Source organism: Diabrotica virgifera, chromosome 3, assembly GCF_917563875.1.
Source record: "Diabrotica virgifera virgifera chromosome 3, PGI_DIABVI_V3a".
Classification (NCBI taxonomy): Eukaryota; Metazoa; Arthropoda; class Insecta; order Coleoptera; family Chrysomelidae; genus Diabrotica; species Diabrotica virgifera.
The window spans coordinates 36,932,461-36,954,947 of record NC_065445.1 but is presented as its reverse complement, the minus strand read 5'-3'; the positions used below and the strand labels follow the sequence as shown (position 1 = coordinate 36,954,947).

The 22,487-nt window shown below is 32.6% G+C and overlaps 1 protein-coding gene across 1 annotated transcript; it reads right to left on the bottom strand.

Moving 5' to 3' along the window:
- Positions 1-3,804: 3,804 nt before the first annotated feature.
- LOC114326021 (DNA mismatch repair protein Mlh1) lies at positions 3,805-22,289 on the bottom strand. The gene is made up of 10 exons (XM_028274211.2): positions 22,034-22,289; positions 20,142-20,205; positions 19,883-20,082; positions 18,560-18,750; positions 17,226-17,462; positions 16,942-17,168; positions 10,720-11,020; positions 7,121-7,235; positions 6,588-7,024; positions 3,805-4,142 (listed from the first exon to the last, which is right to left on the bottom strand). The coding sequence occupies exons 1-10, from the start codon at positions 22,141-22,143 to the stop codon at positions 3,844-3,846; spliced, it is 2,181 nt and encodes a 726-aa protein (XP_028130012.2). The 5' UTR covers positions 22,144-22,289; the 3' UTR covers positions 3,805-3,843.
- Between the last annotated feature and the right edge of the window lie 198 nt (positions 22,290-22,487).

The window sequence follows — 22,487 nt, the reverse complement described above, 5'->3', positions numbered from 1 at the left end:
ATCTTCCAATTCTTTAAAATATTGCAGGGCCTCATAAATTGCTATAGCTTCAGCACTGAAGATAGAAAAATCATGGCCTAACTTAAAAATTTTTTCTGTTTTAGTATCAGGTATGTAAAAGGCACATTCAGTGCCAACTAACGTCTTAGATGCATATGTATATATATTTACAGAGTCTGGCCAATTCTCTAAGAATGTTCTTAAGATGTTAGAGCTAATACCACTGTTTTCATGGTAACTTGGTTTTACTAATTTAACTGTATGTAAAAAAGAATGAAAATCTTCAAGTCCAATGCTATCAATCACGTTATACTCAGTCAAAATTTGACAGATCTCGAAAAGCCTCGCAAAGTGAAGGCGAGTTCTTTAGCTTTCAGTATTTATTAGTTAAATCCGCTACATTCAGCTTGTTAACATTTTGGTAAAGACCGATATTTAGGTAACGAATTTTTATTAAAAATGTCTGGCTGAGATATTTCCTTCTATAATTGAGTGGAATTTCTAAAGCTTCTACATGTAAAGCTATATTTGGAGTTGATTTCATAGCTCCCAAACAGATACGGAGTCCTAAATTCTGTACAACGTCTACTTTGTTTAAAATATGTTTAGAAGCTGAGCCATATAGAATACATACATAATCAATTATAGATCTAATATATGATCGATAGAAAAACAAGGAAGTTTCAACATCAGCTCCCCACCAAGTCCTTGAAATTGCTTTAAGAAAATTAAAACCCTTATTACATCGATTTATCATAAAGTCAATATGTAATTTCCAAGTCAATTTACGATCCAAAATCATTCCCAAATATTTAATGGAAGAAGAAAATGCGTACTCGGAGCCATTAAGTTTTAAATTCTCTATTTTTGGGATATTATGTCGAGTAAAAATACAGACAGTAGATTTATTTTGAGCTATTTCGAATCCGTTTTGATTAAACCATGAATTAACACAACATTGAATTCGTCCTAAGGTTTGTACCGAGTTATCATAAGTTTTGGCCTGTGAATACAGAAGAAAATCATCAGCATATTGTATTATTTGAAATTTAAAGTCAGTAGGGACTTTATGCAAATCTGCAGTATACATATTAAACAAAAGAGGACTCAATACTGATCCCTGTGGTAGTCCTAAATTATCATATCTAGGACCTATCAGTTTATTATTATAAGTTCTCAGATATATCTTTCTGCAGGAATAAAAATGATAAAGAGCTTCAGCCAACTGAGTCGGTATATGAAAATGTTTTATCAATTTTTCCCTTAAAATGTCAAGACTGACATTGTCATATGCACTTTCAATGTCTAAGCATATTGTAGTAAATAAGTGTGATGAAGAGATAATAACCAGGATTGAAATATCACGTAAGGTTTTTATGACCTGGAAACCAGTTTTATATAATCGAAGCCCATCCATGAATATTCGCAAGAAGGTCCTAAAATGTTACGTGTGGTCTATATTTTTGTATGGTTGTGAGACATGGACGTTAAAAACCACAATGCTAAATAAATTAAAAGCATTCGAATTGTGATGATATCGACGAATCCTAAAGATACTGTTGGTTTCGCACACTTCCAACGAAGATGCTCTCCAAATTATGAATTCAGAACGTCTACTCATAAACATCATGAAGAGGAGAAAAACAGAATACTTCGGCTATATAATTAGAGGACCTAAATACCATCTACTTCGCTTTATAATACAAGGGAAAGAGATGGATTGGCCGAAAGAAATTTTTATGGTTGCGTAATATTAGGCGATGGTGTTGTTCCACGGTAAAAGAATTGAACGAACTGCCACGGCCACAGGAATTCTGGGAACAAGGAATCCTTCGGCTTGTTAATCAATGGAATCGTTGTGCTCAGGCCAATGGTGAATGCTTCGAATAAAGACTTTTTATACACACAGTGTCGTTTCGTACCTTTTCATTTGAACAAACTCACTATTTAAAAGAAGCTTCAATAATTTTGAAGTCAGAAGAAAAGGATAAAAATACCATGATACAATAACTGAAGATATGACATGGAGTCGGTGGGCGGGGCCTACGTAGCTACGTCACTCTGTGAGTAGAACAGCATTAAATTCAGTGTGGTCGTATAGTAAACGGTGTTTATTTTTTTGTTTAAGGTGAATTTTACTTATAATTTGTTAAAAATGAGGTGTGCCGTGTTTGGTTGTAATGTGGACAATCAATCACAAGGTTTCGATACGAAAATCAAGTTTTTTAGTTTTCCAAAAGACAAAAAAGTGCGATGTGTGTGAAAACAATTATGTAAACGTAAACGTGCATACAATTTTAACGTTAACAACGCTCGTATCTGTTTAACACATTGTAACAGTGACGATAATGAACGCAATCTGAAACACGAGCTGCTTAGATATTCTCCTAAAAATTTTCAATACCTTAAAAAAAAGCTATTCCATCTCAAAATTTAGCCAAAGCGGGAAAAGGCAAAGTGGATTCTGGTAGAGAGCAACTAACTAATTTTAATGGGAAATAAGCCACAATTTTACTAAAAAATTATTTTATTAACGTTTCGACGTCCAAATCGGATGCCGTTGTCAAAATACAAAAAATATTAATGAATTAAACAAAAATGTTGTTGCTTAGTAAAAAATTCTTCTAATAACTTATTTAATCTGACTCATTTATATCGGCAATTCAGACATATATTATACATTTTAAAGTAGAAGACTTTAAAATGATATTGCCAATTGTTTATTCGATTACATGAAATCGATCCCAACTCAAGAATATCCGTCACAAAAAAAATCATAGCATGTGATCTGTCTTTAAAAATACAACCACATGCAACGGTAACAGTAAAATTCTCGCGTTAGAGATTCCATAGTAAATCACGACGGAAAACCAGGAAAAAACCTCGTGATACCCTGACATCGTCAGTATTAGGGCTTACTTTAGATTACTCTCAAAACTAATACCAGATTCTAATATAATACTTACGATAATAATAGTACGACCTAATAATTACGATGTCATGATAGTATTACGAGGTTTTTTCCTGGTTTTCACTCGTGATTTACTATGGAATCTCTAATGCGACAATTTTACTGTCACCGTTACATGTGGTCATGTGGTTGTATTTTTAAAGACAGATCACATGCTATGATTTTTTTTGTGACGGATATTCTTGAGTTGGGGTTGATTTCATGTAATCGAATGAACAATTGGCAATATCATTTTAAAGTTTTCTACTTTAAAATGTATAATACATTATGTCTGAATTGCCGATATAAATGAGTCAGATTAAATAAATTATTAGAAGAATTTTTTACTAAGCAACAACATTTTTGTTTAATTCATTAATATTTTTTGTATTTTGAGAACGGCATCCGATTTGGACGTCGAAACGTTAATAAAATAATTTTTTTTGGTAAAAGTGTGGCTTATTTCCCATTAAAAATAGTTAATTAGGAAAATAGCTTCAGAACAACAGTAGAGAGCAATGCTGTGTATTATACAGTATAATATATACCTAATGAGATGTATCTTGCCTAATAATAAAAAATCATGTTTGTAATTGATTTCTATTATTAGACTATGTTCTCAATAATTATACTAAATCATACTAAACAAAACAGCACTTCTCGAAAATTTCACAACTGATATTAAAAGCTAAAATCTCCAAATCATAATGGCAAGGCATTCGAAATGTAAAGGATCTACTCACAACGTGACGTCATGCGCGACCTGAACGAAATTAGGAACGCTGCGTGTCGTATCTTGGGTTATTGTATCATGTAAAAATACGTTTGATAATAGTAAAAATAATATAATCATAAATTTGTAAAAAAAATACTTTATAATTTTGGTACAGTCATCAACATCTCTCAAAAACTTTATACAGATTGTGTAAATCGGCTATTTCTAACACAGAACCGTCTTCTATAAACGTCTTCGGAGGAATGAAATATTCCTTTATAGCTGGATACAGAACGTGTTCGGTAACCCAAGGCCACTCTTTCCCGTTCTGGTTGAGTTCTTCTGGCACAAAAGAATAAAATCTTGCTGTTTCTTTAGCGAAAGTTCGGAAACACTCTATTTCTGATTCCCAATTTACCTCTGTGGCCAATCGAACGACGTACATCGGCAAAGCTTTAGGATCAGGTAGATAGTTATCTAAAAGTGTTAACATATGGTAAGAATGTATTTTGTAAATTATATGCTGTAATAAACACAATATAATTTATATTTGTGTAATACCGATTGTGAATCCTCCGCTCTTGACCTAATATATCCGGTGACAGAATACTGTGCGCCGGTGTTATTGAATACCAGGCAAACCCACTTGGTCGACATTCAGCTAAACAGTGCACGCAACAACAGGCACAATTATGCCCACCTACACCTACACAATGTGGCCATAGCAACATAGCCACGAACACGCAGTGGTTAAAGAATACAACAATATGATGGATAATCGATAACTTCTGGTTATCAACATTTCCGATTCTTGGAAACACATCACACTGAACATTACAGACAAACCTGAGGGATTTGAACGTCCCGTAAGGTTTGGGCAATCCTTAGTCGAATCTGAACAAACTGCGGAAGATGCACCGACTCCCTTTACAGATGGGGAAAACTTCCCTCGCCTTCTTGTGATTGAAGCGCAGTGAAAAAATTCCAGACAACTTTTTCTGAGGTAAGTCCAATTACCTCAAAACTAACTTTTGTCGCATAACTCCTTCACGCATTGACCTCCAAGTTATGTTAGTTTCTCTAAAACATCTAATTGGAATTCCCAAAGAAACACCCTGTATAATACATGACGCCAAATTATGTCTTAGCATTTATCCTGTAAACATTAAAAATATTACGAACGAAAGTTTTACTTTTAATATTAACAATATCAAAAATAAAACTTTATTAGAACTAATCTTATAGCCCGGGAGGTAGTGTCAAATTTAACCGGAGCATTTTAGCATGGCTGTTTTCTGTTTATTAAGTTAGGTGTTCCAAAGCTTATTACCAAATGATGTGTCAGCTGGCCCAAAACCGGGGATTTTGGCCAAGAAAAGGTAAAATGTGAAACTTGATGGAAAAACGCTACAACTTATATGTCAAATATTTATCTCCGTGACTTACGTGTATAATAGCCAAGAATACCTAGCTAGTGGCTTTTACACAGACGACTCGGGTTCAAATCCTGGCCCTGAAAATCTGTTTTGTTTTTAAAATTGCCATTTTGATTTTAAAAATAATTATTTTTTGATAATACATACCACGTATTATTTGATCATAATATGATAATATCATAATATTATTATGATTGACCTCCTTAATAAACAAAGTTGTTGTAGGTACATAATCCCCTAAAGCTTCCTTAGTTAGTACAAAGGCGGTTGCCCCCCCCCCCACGTTCTTTTTTTATTTTTTGGACCCTAATTTTTCACTTTTCTTTCACCAACCCCTTATTAATCTAAATATTTCCTTGTTCTCTATAATATATAAAAATGAATGTTTGTCTGTACCTATGCCCCTTATCGAATCGTAAACTATGCATTTGATCATAATGATGACCTCAAGCAAAGTTGTTGTAGGTACATGAACCCGGGAAGGTTTCTGAGTTAATACGACCAATATAAGTAATCATTATTTACGCAGACACCACAAAAATAATATTGTTTATTAGAAAAAAAGTATACGCAATATTTTTGAGTATTTTTTGGCTTTCTTGTAATTTTTAGGTACCTATGTATTTAACTTTTAAACATTATTTTTTAGTTCTAAGGCGGTACGAAGTTTGCCGGGTCAGCTAGTTAATAATAAAAAAATCTTCTTGAACTATGTAGTTTGGCAAAGATTAAAAAGTATAAATCATTAATTTATGAATTTTAGATTGTAAGAAAAAAGTGTCAGCTGAATTATGATCAAATGCAAAGTTTACGATTTTATAAAAGACATACAGACTTTTTTATATTGTGTCGTATAAAAAATAAAAACGTGGTATTATCAAAAAATAATTATTTTTCAAATCAAAATGTCAATTTTAAAAACAAAAAAGATTTTCAGTGCCAGGATTTGAACCCGAGTCGTTTGGGTGAAAGCCAGTAGCTAGGTATTCTTGGCTATTATACACGTAAGTCACGGAGATAAATATTTGACATATAAGTTGTAGCGTTTTTCCATCAAGTTTCACATTTTACCTTTTCTTGGCTAAAATCCCCGGTTTTGGGCCAGCTGACACATAATTTGTTAATAAGCATTGAAACACCTAACTAAATAAAAAGAAAACAGCCATGCTAAAATGCTTCGGTTAAATTTGACACTACCTCCCGGGCTATTATGGTTACACCATTCGTGGCTTCCAAAATTTGCAAGCCGACGAATTGCCGGAGCTAAGAAGGCTTAGGGAGATCTATCAGGTGGAATCCCACGTCCAGCCGAGGCCACGGCCCGAATTTTAGTGGTTCAGAGAGAATCAAATATGCACTCTCTGAAGAAACCCTAAGAAAGGTTGAAACTAGTTGGAGTGCTTTTGGCGCTCTCTGAACTAACTAAAATAAGACGGCTCTTATTTCGATTCACAACGAACTGATTATTTATTGTTAAAAATATTACCTAATAATATAGGAAGACTACACAAATTTCCATCTTTATCTATCTCTATAGAAAAGTAATCCTGAAGCATCGGTGCCTTTTCTGTCAAAATTGTTGTGATTTGTTTTGATAATGTTGTCTTTTCGCCGTCTTCTGGCACCCATCCAGATTCCGGCAAATCTAAACAGATCATAGACAATTCGTATATTGATATTTTATTGGAAAATTTGTAACTATCGAAGTTTTGAAAATTGTACATGATGAATTGATAGAAAAGCTCCTCGAGTATGGTCCTGGTGTGACAAAGGAAGAGTTTAGTGCTGTATTGGATGAGAGCTTGGGAAGGATCTATACTGCCGACGAAGACATGTTGGGCGAAGCTTTCTCTCAAACCTCTGTGACAGTTATCTTCTATTTCTCTTCTTAGTTGCAGTACACTTGTCAGCTTTGTTTCATACCTAAAAATGATCGACAATATTTAACTTGGTTGAAGTATAGTGTACTGAGAAGGTCTTTCTTATCTTGCAAAAAATAAAATTTAAAAATAAACAAACCTAGTAACTTTTTTCACAAATGAATTACTTAATTTATCACAAGTTGCTATCGGACTGTCTTTCTTTTTTACTTCATTTTCGCTGGTTTTCGTAGGAGAACTTTGAAGCCTTTCACCTGAAAATAAATCAAACATTATCAAAAACCCTAAAGTGAAATAAAATTCGCTCAGTTTAAAAAAAATGCCGCTTTAAAATCTTAACAAACTTTGATCTTAAATTTCCATTTTTTTGACAAGTTAAAGATACCTACCAGATTATCACATCATTCATATTTCCAAATAAGGCATAATTAATACATATCTGAGAAAAAAAGTATAATTACTTAAGGTGATACAGTAGCGATCAACAGGTGGCAACAAACGCGGTCCAATAATGCGAAAGTTCTGCGAACTTTCAAAAGTGAGGCAACAGTGCGTCGGCAATTCTACACTGACAGTGACGTTTATACTATCAAAAACAATAATTTTTATAGACATAGGCGCGAAATGTTGCCAAGTCAGTGACGTTCGATTTCTTGTTATAAAAAAATCGATTTTTAGTAGTTCCAAGATTACACAAAATCTAGGCATATGATAAAAAAAATTATTTGAAGAAAGTGTATTTTTTTGTCTTTCTTAATGGCGGTACAGGCTCCTTTTTTCAATATTTTATTTAGTTGTAGAGTAATTTCCACATACTAACATATTTCTGAAATTGGGCTCTGTACCGCCATTCTTTATTATATTACGAATATGTCTGCCAAATATCTCGACAAAATATTCAAAATTAGAGCCGTAATCTTGGAACGCGTTTGTTGCTACCTTTTGATCGCTACTGTTTCCTCTTAAGGCTGTATGACACTATGCATTTTCTTGTATCATTTCTGATTTCGTTTCTGATATGTCAAAAAAATGCATAGTGTCGTAGCCACCTTTACTTTACAAGCCATGAAGAGAAAAAGGCAACGTCGCAATTGATGACGTCGGTAGTCTGACTTTCGGACTACCGCTTTCGAAACTACGATTTTAAAGTACAAATTCTGGTAAAATGTATAGTATTTTTTGAGTCGAACAAGAAAATATTATTAATTAGAAGTTTGTACAAAATAATATTAAAAGCAATTCCTTGTAAGTAACGTTTATTATACAAAAAAAAAACAATAACAAGAATATAACCGGGATTCATTTTTTTCGAATCCTAAGAAAACTAATAAGTATTTTTCAAAAATTTAAACGCAGAATGAAATATTACGTTAGGACCGAGGGCAGAAAGTCCCTGAAAACTTCTATGTTTATTTTAATAAGTTACAGGGGTGAAAAACTCAGAATATTTAGTGTGATTTTTAGTTTCAAATATGTCATTAAAAAAACTTTTTATTCATTCTAAAGGACTTTCGGCCCTCGGTAATAAAGTAATCTTTAATTCTGCGTTTAAATTTTTCAAAAATACTTATTAGTTTTCTCGGGATTCGAAAAAAATGATTATATTTAAAATACAGGCGTCAAAATTTTTCATTTTGTTCCTTTCCACTTAAAGTTTGTCGCACTTATTTAGAAACACCCTGAATTGATAAAGAACAAATCTAGTTGTTAACATAAGCGAATTAATCAAAAAAACAGAATGTTAAGAAAACCGGAGTCTATAGTTGGGTTTTAATTTCAGTATTTTATAAATGCCCGGTACACCATAAAAATTTAACTGGTTAGCAACAATATTATTACAGCGGTATTGTTAAAGAATTAGGCTATAACATATTAAAAAAATCACTTAAATCTGCCAACAGGTTTAGGAAATATAAGACATTAAAAATGACAAAATTTTTAAGTGGACGGATTTCTATATGCACGCAAGTTTATATAAAAATATATTATATTGAACTAAAATCATCTTAACATACCTTTTAATGTTCTTTATAATTTGGAGCACGAAATATTGTAAAATATTTCAGTTTCTCTGTAAATACAGTGAAAATTATTTAAAAACAAATGAGAACTGTCAGAATTAATCGGTCTACCAATAGATGTTGCCAAATTTCAACTTCATGGCTTGTTAAGTAAAGGTGGCTATGATAGTGTCATACACAGATACAAGAAACGATACAGGGATTTGTGTCAGACACAGATTCTTGTACAAGAACTGCGCCAATTTCTGCGCAAAGAGCAAAAACGTAAAACCTGCTGGTAAAACATCTAAATGTCATAATGGCGGCTGAAAATGGGATCATATGTCTTCTTGAATTTATTTGTGTTTTTGTAGGTATTATTTATAAATCTTTTATTGATACTTAATATATGGACTACTGTTCTACTAATAACCATATATTTATGTAGCTCCTAGTAAAGCTAAAACTATAACTTTAGCTTTCATTTAATGTGTTGCATAATTTTTTAATAGAGGAAAATACATCCTAATTTGGATCAAACTGAAGATAATTCTAATGAAAATATTTTAGCAGAAATATCAAAACAAAATAAAAACACAAATAATTATTTGATTATAATCAACCTCAAACAGTCAACGTGAACATTCTGGTTAACATTAAAATGTTAAATTTATAAGTTTTTAAAAGTTTATAAACTTTATAAAATCCTTAAAATCAGCTGTAGACGCAGTACTACCATACCAATGTAACGTAACACAGGGTGGCAAACAAAATTTCGACCAATCACGTGCCGAATTACATACAAATTGCGATACAACTTGCATAGTGTCATACAGGACACAAATGTACGTACAAGAAACGATTCAAGAAAATGTATATAACTTTCTAATATCAGAAACGATATTAGAAATGATACAAGAAGATGCATAGTGTTATACAGCCTTTAGGTTTAAGACATCCAACTTTTTCCATTTATTTTGATATCAGAAGAGTTACAGTCAAGAACTACATTTCACTACAGAGTATCCTAAACGTTAATAGTAGAGACATAGTTTTGTTTTCCGTAAAACGTGTGTAAACGCGGTCTTCCTCCAAAATTTTTATGATAATTAATCTGGGATGATTTTTCTTCTATTTGTCGACAAACTGACTTTAGTACAAATTAACGCATATAAAAAATATATTTATTTCAGATCAAAATTTGATATTTTAAAGTTCTTTATGCATATCAGTGTATATTATCAACTTTTTCTGTTTTCTGAATTTCCAGAAATGTTCTCTTAAGACAGTAGGCGCAAAATTTCGGGCCAATGCTTTTTAAATGCATTCTTTTTTTTTCGAATCATGAGAAAACTAATAAATATGTTTGAAGAATTTAAACGCAGAATAAAAGATTATATTATTACCGAGAGCCGAAAGTCACTGAAAACTTATATAACGTTTATTTTAATAAGTTGCAGGGGTGAAAAACAAGAGAAAATTTAGTGTGATTTTTAATTTTAAATATTTCATTCAAAAGAAACTTTTTGTTTATTCTAAGGGACTTTCAGCCCTCGGTAATAATGTAATCTTTCATTCTACGTTTAAATTTTTCAAAAATATTTATTAGCTTTCTCAGGTTTCGAAAAAAAAATTAATACATTTAAAAAGAATTAACCAGAAATCTTGCACTTACGCTCTTAACATGATTTGAGTGTAAATGGCAAACAAATAAAATAAATTATACAGTGTAACTCACTTGTTTCTTTAACAGGAGGAACCTCTGATCTATTCAAATCAAATTCATTTTCCAAATTTTCGGCTCTATTCAAAAATGATTCATCATTCATTTGGACATCCTCCTCCGCCAACGAATCATTAGCTTGGTTTTGCACAGTTGCATTATCATCTTTCTTTTGTACTTTTTCAAAAAATTTCTCCAACTTTTGCTCGTTGGCGTCAGTCCGAACCATAAAGCTTGGACGTATCGTTTTTGTTTGGGCGTCGTTTTTGTCTTTTTCATGCACTGATGTTATTTCAAATACGTTTGGTAGTTTAGCCTAAAATTAAAAATATAAATAAATAATATATTCATACACAATTCGTTTCTGACAATAGCTGTACAGCCCATTTTCATTTGCATAATATTCTAATGAAATTAATAAAGAAAAACTTCAACATTAATGGGTAAAAACTGCAATCTGTTAAACCGGAAAAAAAGAATGTGTGTGTACTTCGTACGCACGTAAGAAGATATTCTTCTATTATATAGGTAATTTCAACGAAGTAAATATACTTAACAGGTTATTTGTATTTTATTTAAAAATTTAACTAACTTTCTTATCTACCACTTTCAAAAAATTTTTATTAAAACAACCAAAAATAAAAAAAATATATGAATCGCCCAGAATTCGAACCCGCGTCATTCCAATCTCGGAGCTAACGCCCTAGCAACTACACCAGCGAGGTCCTTCTAATTGACATGTAAGTTTCGTATATAATTACACAACACGGCGACAAATAGTGTAAATATTTTATTATTTTACTACAGAGAAACACAAATCCAAAAACACAAGAATTATAATAAATAATACATTTACTAAAAACACTAATATATTCTTTTAATGACTTATTTGCACGGATACAGATACATAAACACCTATCTTGAAAGATTAGCAAGGAACTACATACTGTCTGTGTGCGCAGGCGCGCAGATTTATGTACAATTTTACCCTCAATCGAATCGCGCCTAAATAAGAATATCTTCAAAAACTTCTTCATAAATAAATTTATAAATTACAAAAAATGACATAACATTCTCGTAATATAAAAAAAGTCCGTAACTTCTCAACAAATACAAAATGAATCACTGAATCATATACTAATTTAAATCTCATTCTCAAAAAAAGTAACTTTTCAATATTTAGAATATAGAACTCGATAAAAAATGAGTTATACGAATGTGTCCCTAAGGCTCGATTCACATTTGCGTGATTTCAGTAATCAGTACACGTTGACCGCGCTATGGATAAGCGTGCACATTTAGCTACAACCTTCAAGGTCACTCTACGCCCTTAGGGCGGAGTCCCATGTATCGGATTTCCGACGATACGTTGATCCGAATGTATTCTCATTGGTCAGAATATTTTCGCGCCGAATTTCATCCGAAATTTTTAACTATTTATTTGAATCGAAGAAGTTACGTTCGTAAAGTCTAATAAAACCCTATTATTATGTATGCTTCTTTTAATTCGCAAAAACAAACCAAAACCAAATTAACCAAACAAAACCAAAACGTACAATGCAGCCAAGAAGATATTAGGTCCGTGAAATATTTAAGCAAAGAAAGTCACAAGGGGCTTTTAATAATTTATTGCAGGAAACGAAGCTAAATGATGTTGATAAATATTTCAACTCTTCCATAGTTTCTTGCATCTCCTCCATTGTTTATTCAACGTTATCCATAATAACAATTACAATTTACAACAATAGGTGCGTTCGCGGGTACAGTTGACAAATTGTCGCCGACAATTTCTAACCTCATTTAATATAAATAATATCGGTAATAGATACATAAACAAGGTATATTTACTTTTAATTAATATTAATAACTAATTATTAAATTATAATATTAAAATATATTTTTTTTCTACCTTGTATATTTATCTATTAACGATATTAATTATATCATTTTAAAGTGCGCATGCGTTTTGCTGCTAATTTGTCGCCGACTAGTCCACAAACCATACATACTCATAGACGTTTCACGTAAATTGTCAAGGTCAAGACAGCAAATTAGTTACCATTCCAATCCAGAGATGTCGCTGTCAGTCAATTCTCTTGTCATATTTAACAACTGACAATTGACAATTAAATTAATTTGTTATTTACTTTTAATTTTACAGTTTGTTGCTTAATTATTTTATTATAGTGGTGTTACGTTTTTAATTAGGTTTAATCACAATTTTAATCAATTGTATTAACCTCTTCTCCGTTTTAATGAGTAGAATTTTTAGTTTACATTGATCATCCCGTGTTGTTTCTCCACATTTAAGAAAACAATATAATAGTTCCTGAAACAGTTTAATAGACAAGTGTGTCATCAACACTTCGGGCCTATATATTTTTGGAAGTTTGTAAAAGATTATAAGGTAATATTTATCTAAACAATCATCCTACAAGATTCTTTCAAAAATTTTCATTAACTCAATATTACATATCAGTGCTTTCACGTGACACATGGCAGTAGTGTTTAGCATTTTGAAAACAAATTGGAATATTTAAAGTTCTCAGTAAAATATTGAATAAAACATTGAATTGTCTTTCTGTTGTTTTAATATTCTGTGAAATTTCATCAAAAATTCCGCAAAATTTATAATTTGAAATTCCCACGTAACTAAAATTTGTCAATTTAGTTCCCATTCCAATCAAGAGATGGCGTTAATTCGATCTGAAAGATTAACATGGTCGTGAAACGTCTATAAGTATGTATGGTTTGTGGACTAGTCCTCGACAGGCTCCCGCGAATGCACCTATTATTGCAATTACTAACCAAACCAAACAAATGTCAAACAATAAACAAAAAATTGACATTTGACCATGGACAGTTGACAGTTTATACGGATTTTCGTATCCGATAATCGCAACCATGTGATAGCTGCTACACTAGCTACTACGAAAAGAGACGATTTTCGTATATCGGATTATCCGCTCTTATCCAAAGTACCTACATGAATGAGTAGCTGCTTTGACAGATGCTCAAGAGGTGGTGTTAAGGCTGTATGACACTGTGCATTTTCTTGTATCATTTCTAATATCGTTTCTGATATGTCAAAAAAATGCATAGTGTCATACACAGATACAAGAAACGATATCAGAAACGATACAAGAATTTGTGTCAGGCACAGATTCTTGTACAAGAACTGCGCCAATTTCTGCGCAAAGAGCAAAAACGTAAAACCTGCTGGTAAAACATCTAAATGTCATAATGGCGGCTGAAAATGAGATCATATGATTTATGTCTTGATGAATTTATTTGTGTTTTTGTAGGTATTATTTATAAATCTTTTATTGATACTTAATATACCGTTTGGTATGGACTACTGTTCTACTAATAACCATATATTATTTAGCTCCTAGTAAAGTTTAAACTATGTATAACTTTGGGTTTCATGTTGCATAATTTTTTAATAGAGGAAAATACAATAGTTTCTAATTTGGATCAAACTGAAGATAATTCTAATGAAATTATTTTAGCACAAATATCAAAACAAAATAAAAAACACAAATAATCAACAGTCAACGTAAAAATTATGGTTAACATTAAAATGTTAAATTTATGTTTTTAAAAGTTTATACATATATAAATTTTATAAAATCCTTAAAATCAGCTGTAGACGCAGTGCCGCAGTGCTACCATACCAATGTAACGTGAACGTGACACAGGGTGACAAACAAAATTTCGACCAATCACGTGCAGAATTTCATACAATTTTCGATACAAGAACTTGCATAGTGTCATACAGGGCACAAATGTACGTACAAGAAACGATACAAGAAAATGTATATCAGAAACGATATCAGAAACGATATTAGAAATGATACAAGAAAATGCATAGTGTCATACAGCCTTTATATAAAAAAGTTTATATAATATTAAATGCAAATAGGTGTCAGTTTATCCAACGTCAAACAACCTAAAGAGGGTCTTGAAGTTGAAAATGGAAAAAAACCTTTGGATTATTACCGACCCTCTCCCTCGTCTTCATCTTCACGGTTGCTGAGTGCTGATAAATGTGTTCTACTGCTGTTTATTTCTGATCTTGACGCCGACAAACCGCTCAAATGTGTATTGACGGGAAACTTGGCTTGAAAACAAGCAGCTTGCGTGCAGCTCGTAGCGTGCACCCAATTTGAAAACACGCAAGTGTGCATCGAGCCTAATTGTCCGTAAAAAAACTAAGATCATATATTTAAAATATTTACTCTCACTCAAGATCTAGGTACAAGGCGTCTCCCTCCAGGCCTCTACGTGCCTTCTAAGCAGGTAGACCCTGGAAAAAGTAAAGGTGCATTACCCTCAAGACTTTTTCTGTAATCGGCAGAAAAATTCGGAATAGCACAAAACTATAAGAGTCGGCTCGGTAAATACAGTCAAACCTGCCATACTCGGATCAATGTGGCGACAGACCGATCCGGATATGAAAAAATCCGGATATTAAGACCACTAGTTTTCCTTTATAGTCTCTGAAACGTTTTCTCCTTCATACATTCCAGTAATCAACACCGTCAATAACTTTCGTCGATAGACACGTTTTATAGATTCCATAATACATTATTTCGCCATCTTTTAGTTCTTCTTTTAGTGCGTTGTCCAACAGCAGGACTACCTTTCTCCGTAGATTTCGGTAGATCCGGACGGCGCAGAACCGTCCGGATATGGGGAGGTCCGGATATGACAGGTCCGGATATGGCAGGTTGTACTGTAGCTGTGGATTGAAACAACCCTGGGAATAGAAGAAAAACCTTTCTTTGTATCATGTTTAAATGAATTCGCAAAAAATAATTAAACCTACCACAGACATGGGTTTTTTCACTACTGAACTGTATTCAAAAAACTTATAAATTGATGGTAACGGCCATTGCGACAACAAATTGAGAAATTATATAAAATCGGGGTATTCATAGAGACTGAATGGTGATAAAAACATTCTTAGTTGTTATTTGAACGTGTGTTTATATTACGCAACGGGTCTCAACTTAGTCTAGACATCAACGGAATTGATGGACATCAACGGATTAATTTAAACACCAATAAAATAAAAATCAAAAGAGGCGTTAGACAGGGCTGTGTCTTGTCGCCATTACTGTTTAATGCATACTCAGAAGAAATATTCAAAAAATCATTAGAAGATGAAGTAGCAGGCATAAAAATAAATGGCCTACCCATATGTGAAATTAGATACGCCGATGACACAATACTAATCGCGGAAACTATACAGATCTACAAAGAATTTTAAATAAGGTTGTTGCAACAAGTGAAGAATTTGGTCTGTCACTAAACATAAAGAAAACGAAATTCATGGTTATATCAAAGAAAAATATTAGAAACATCAATCTACACGTAAATAATAAGACGATAGAACGAGTTCAGAATTATAACTATTTAGGGAAGAACATTAGTGAAACAAACGATTATACCAAAGAAATCCGAATTAGAATAGAAAAGGCAAGAAGTGCATTCACTAATATGAAACAAATATTGTGTAGTAGAGACCTCAGCCTAAATCTTAGATAGCGAGTATTAAAATGTTATGTATTTTCTGTTCTTTTGTATGGTATGGAGACATGGACTCTCAATAAACAATGCCTCAATAGATTGGAAGCATTTGAGATGTGGACGCGTCGAAGAATGCTGAGAATCACCTGGACAGACAGAATAAAAACTGAGGAAGTACTAAGGAGAATACAGAACAGCAGGGAGATACTGGATTCCATCAAAATAAGAAAACTTCAATACTTGGGTCACATAACACGTGGTGACAGATACGAACTCCTAAAATTAATTATGCAGGGAAAGATTCAAGGAAGGCGCAGCATAGGTAGGAGAAAAATGTCCTGGCTGAGAAATCTCAGAGAATGGTTTGGATGCAGCTCAACTGAACTCTTTCGGGCTGTAGTGTCGAAAGTGAGAATAGCAATGATGATTGCCAACCTTCGTCGCGGAGATGGCACGTAAAGAAGAAGGGAAAACTTGAAAATAAGGCTTAGTCAATGGCAGTATTACGTATTTTTCTAAATAGTCTAAACACAGACAGGGTTAATTTATTATGTTATGTAGACAGGGATATTATATGGAAACTTGAAAAACAGCGTGGCTTGGTACAGCTCTACAAAAAGTTTCGAGGACTGTTAATACTTAGGAAAATATAAGGCTTACCACATAAGATAAATACTGCAATTTAAGGTAATTTATACTCACTTGGGTGTAAAAAGTCCTGGAATTATTAGACCCTAAAAGTTTAGTTTCTACAGCAGTTGCGATACACTCAACTATTTGATCCTCATTTAAAAAGTGAACTTCATGTTTAGTAGGATGCACATTTACATCGATATTTGTTGGATTCAATTCTAGACTCATGTAAACAAACGGATGAGTATTCTTGGGTAGATAAGTGGTATATACTTGATCGATTGCCTTTTTCAAGCCTAAAATAATGTTAATAAATAAAATTATTTAGGTATCTGTCTAAAAATTGTGGTTACTTTGACAGTCTACTAATCGATGGTTGATAAACAACAGAAACTGAAACTTCTTAGGAGAATAATTTACATTTGAAATGTATCCTTTTGCACTAAACTGGAATTGTTGATTTTCCATAGAAAATTCTAATAATTCCTTTGCTATTCCATTTCCATAGAGGATTCTAATGTTGTCAACTGTAGTTGAATTCTGAGGTGTCCGGATATCATTGCCATCATTTGATTTCTTCAGCGCAAAACCTAAAACAATTACACCTAAATAGAAATGGCTAATTAAAATCCAAGAGGTAATTGCAACACCAACAACTTTTTAATAATTTTTCTTGCGAAGTAAGCATGAACGATACGCAGAAAACTGTAGGGTATAAACTTAAGAAATACAATGTAGTTAAACTTAAAAAGAGGGAAAGCATATTCAGCTGCCAAGTATACAAGCCTGAGATCATACTGAGTACGAAGATTGAAGAATGCCACGTGGTGCCACATAGCTTTTGAATTATATTATTTTAAGTTTTTAGTTTTGCTGTCGTTCTTTGTAGGTGTTTTTAAAACCTTTAAAGCTCAAGGTTTTGTCAAGAGTTACTCCAAGATGAGATATTCTGGTATTGAGTAATGAGTTTTTGGTGGCTTGGGCGTTATTTAGATGGAAGCAGCACACTTCCGTTTTTGTTGCATTTCATTAGGCCATAGCCTCCGTTTGCGAAAGTATTCTTCAACAATGGCATGGCCATCTGTTAGTGTATTTTCTGCAACATCCATGGTATTTCTGCAAAGTTGTCCTTGCAGGATTGCAATGTATAAAGTAAAGAGTAAGGGTGCCAGCACAGATCCATGTGGCAGTCCATTGGTGAGCTTTATTTGGAGACTTTTTAAATTGTCCATTCTAACTTGAAAAAGTCTGTCAGTGAGCATGCTATCAATGAATTTAGTAATTTCTTGACACGGAATGGCACCAAGTAGTTTAGTCCTTGTCTCCCAACTATATTATGTATGCAGCTGAGAGGTCAATGAAAGCAACAGATGTTTTCTTTGAAAACCTACTTCAATATGTGTTTTTAAGGATAGGATCTGATCTGTGCCACTGCAGTTAGATCTGAACCCTGCTTGCTCAACAGGTACCGAGAGAAAGAGAGAAGAAGAAAGAAAGGGAGAAAGAGAGAGAGAGGGAGAAAGATGAACAGTTCAAACAAAATACAGGAAATTGTAGACAGACTAGAGTTTTGTGCTGACAAACAAAGAGTACAAACATTCACTGTATTTTAACTGCCTTCGTTCCTCTTTTTTATGTATGTGTCTATACACTTGTTTCTAAAAAAAGAATTAGTAAAGAATATTACCTATTGGAGCATTATGAACAGCATATTTACTAACAACATCAGCTACCTTCTGGTATTCTTCGGCAGGAGATCTCAATGCTTTTTTTCTTACATTCATATTGTAAAATAAATCTTCTACAGTGATTATTGTGCCCTGATTTCCTGCTAAGGGTTTTGGAGTTCCTTGTAATTTACTGTCAATATATTTGGCTCTAAAAATATGCATAATATAAGAAAATACTAGTATCGATTTTATAAAGGTAAAATTTGGTGGTGTACCTATATATCTCTGATAAACCAAACTGACGTAAGATGGAATTACAAGAGTATATGAAGTGAATAAATAGATTAAATTTTGCATTGCATTTATAACAATTAATACTTCTTTCGAAACTATCAATCTTTCTCTGGATACCTAATCAGGAATTTTTCAATATGTAGATATATCACATGATATCACTACTTGGCCTTAAGCTTTCACAATTTCTTATCAACAGTACTTTTTAATCCTTCCTATTTTGGTTGTTCAGAGTTTTTACCATAAATTAATAAATAAATATTGAATTTTGTTTACTTTGCAACATTGATTTTTTATAAAATGTAAGTATAGTCGGTTCACTAAACTTAGACGCAACTGGCTAGTTATTTTAGTAAGTAATTTTACCAATTTGGTAAAATTTGCAAAAAAATAATTACAAAATAGTAAATAATTACTCAATAGTTAATAATTTTGCCAATTTTGGCAAACTTGGCCAAAAACAAAAAAATTACTGACTAAAATCACTAGCCAGTTACTGAGTTTAGCGAACCGACTATACATACATGTTTTAAAATATTAAGTGATTTAAAAATATTTCTAAAATTAGTTCTGCTTCAGTACATGGGGAGATGTAAGAATAATAGAATAATAGTAGATATTGGATCCTTCCCCATGATCTCCAGATCTTACACCACTTGATTTTTTCTATGGGATTACTTAAAATCAAAAGTTTATACTACTTATCTATGGACAACAACATTTAAAAGATATAAATTTACAAGATTTAAAAAATATGATTACATTAGAACTTATACAGTCGAACCCGCTTTTTGGAATAGCCTTCGTGCCAAGCAAAAGTATTCTTATAACCGAGATATTCTAATAAGCGATCATTTTTGGCTAGTAGAAACGTTTCGGGGCCTTAAATTTCTATTCCTTAAAGCGGGATATTCCTTTAACAGGTATTCTAATAAGCTGGTTCGACTGTAACTCCAAAAAAGATCCATAATGTTCAAAAAGTTTTAGAATTGTAATGCATACATAATATGCAACCAAGGAATGTACATCACTATAGTTGTACTTACTGGTAGGCACACATATCATCTTTGGTTTTTGATGTAATAGAAAGATGAGCAATATGGGAAATGCTTGCCAAAGCTTCTCCACGAAAACCATATGTGGCAATCTTATGTAAATCTTCAAATTCTCTTAGTTTAGAAGTTGTAAATCTCTCACAAACTATTTCAAAATCATCCTTTCTAATCCCAGTGCCATTATCTTGTATCTATAAACAAATTAAACAACAGTTTATGGCTTATTACAGTGAGAAAAATGTAAGCTTACTTGTAAAAATTTAAGCCCACCATTCTTAACTGTAATTTGAATATTTGTGGATTTGGCATCGATACTGCAAACAAATTTAATGTTAATAATGCTTTTAATGTAGCAAACATATAGTACCTGTTTTGGAGAGCATTAGGAGAGAAAGGAGCAAGTTGGCTAACAAGTTTATTCAATAGAATTACGGAAATAGGACAAATGCCAGACGAATGTAGAAGCAATATATTAGTACCTACTTACAAAAACTAGTGAGATATACAACAATGCACAAACTACGAGGCTGTAAAACTATCGAGTCACACCATGAAAATATGGGAAAGAGTAATTGATAGACAGATACGTGAAGAAACTGAAATACCCGATAATCAATTTGGCTTTATGCAGGGCAGATCAACCGCAGACGCAATTTTCATTATTGGCACCGTGCAACTTCAGCAAAGCGACACCTATTTCTATGCTCTGCAACTTTATTCGCACTTTTAATTATATTGGCCAATTATATTAGTCCTGGTTACTGGATAATTGTCAAGGCCATAGCCCAAAAAAATAATAAGAAGAAAAAATAAGATTCAGGTTATGTTATCAAAACGTAAACAATTATATGTAGTAAATAAAATTAGTTATTAAAATGCAGTACTGCAAGCAAAATACAATTAATTAAATTTACCTTTATATAATAATAATTGCATATCATATCAATATTGTGGAGCAACATATAATTTTTCTTCTCCAATGACAGTAGATATGAAATGTATGTCAATTTGACAATTTCAATTGACAATATGAATTATTTAAGAAAGTTGCAATAATTCTCCGCTATTCACGTACAATCGTTTCACGTATCCCTTCCAAGTACTTGCTCACCGCGAATAAGGCAGTTGATGTAAAAGTACAGGAATAAAGAAACAAGTGCTCATATGGTAGGTATTCACTGATCTTGAGAATGCATATGATATTCCTCAAGAGATCCTGTGGTGGGCACTAAATATGAAAGGAGTCCCTGGTGAGAAATACGTATGAGGGAGTAACAACTAATGTAAAGGTAGATGTAGAAGAGACTGATAAATTCCATGTGAAAGTAGGACTGCACCAAGGCTAAGCTTAGTTCTTATTTACTCTGATTAGTTTTAGATCAGATAACAGCAAAACTACATTGTAACATTTGCTGGTATGTATGTATGCTGAAGATGTGGTGTTGATGGAAAATATTGAAAGCACGTTAGAACAAAAACTGAAACAGTGGAGAGAAGCTCTTGAGGAAAAAAGTTTAAAGATAGTATGACAAAGACTAAGTATTTAAAATGTTCGTTTAAAGATGGAGCTGCTACAAAGAAAATGATATCTTTGGATAGTGAAATGATTGTGAAAAGTGAGTTCTAAATAGCTAGGATCAGTATTACATAGTAATGGGGAAATAGATGGAGATGTATGCAATAGAATTAGGGTTGGATGGATGAAATAGAAGAAAGAGAGTGGTGTGTTGTGTGACAGAAAAAATCCAATAAAGCTGAAGGGAAAATTCTATAAAACGTTGGCAGTTAAAAAGAAAGAGGAACAACGAATGCATGTGGTGGAAATGAGAATGCTTAGATGGATGAGTGGTGTAATAAAAAAAAGATAAAATTAGGAAGGAGTATATTAGGGAAAGTTTAGGGGTGGCAAAATGAGGGAGCATAGGTTGGTATGGTCATGTTCAACATAGAGACATTAATCACCCAATATAAAGAATTATTGAACTGGGAGTTCACAGTTCAGCAATGGAAGAAGCATGAGTGATAAATGGGATTGATGTTGAATGTTGATATGAGCCAAGATAGAAACTTATACAATTAGGGAAGCCGACCCCGAATAAAGATAATGCATAAGAGAATGATGATGAAACATATAGTGCCTACCTGTTTTCTATTAATTCTTTCAGAGCATTTGCAGGACGTTGTATTATTTCACCTGCAGCTATTCTATTTATTACATCTTCATTCAACTTTCTTAGTTGAGGAGGCTCCATGATTTTTGTTAAATTTTATAAATTATCTGAAATCTGAACCTATTCATTGAAGAATTATTAAGTTGTGTACATACAAACTTTAAAGTTTAAATATTTTAAAAAATTAAAGCTAAAGTATGTAGTGAAGTTAGCTCATAAAACTTGGTTAGAAAAAAAAAGATGTTTTGAAATTTTATATGTCTATGGATTTACTTGATTCTAAATCCTGACTCGCTACTTTGTGCCGTGTAATTTGGGTTGCCTCGGGCCCGTATTTGAATGGGGCCTGGAAAGATCACCAAACAAAACATGTTTATTACAATAACAAAACAAATTTTCAAAATTCTTTCATTTTACGGATAAAT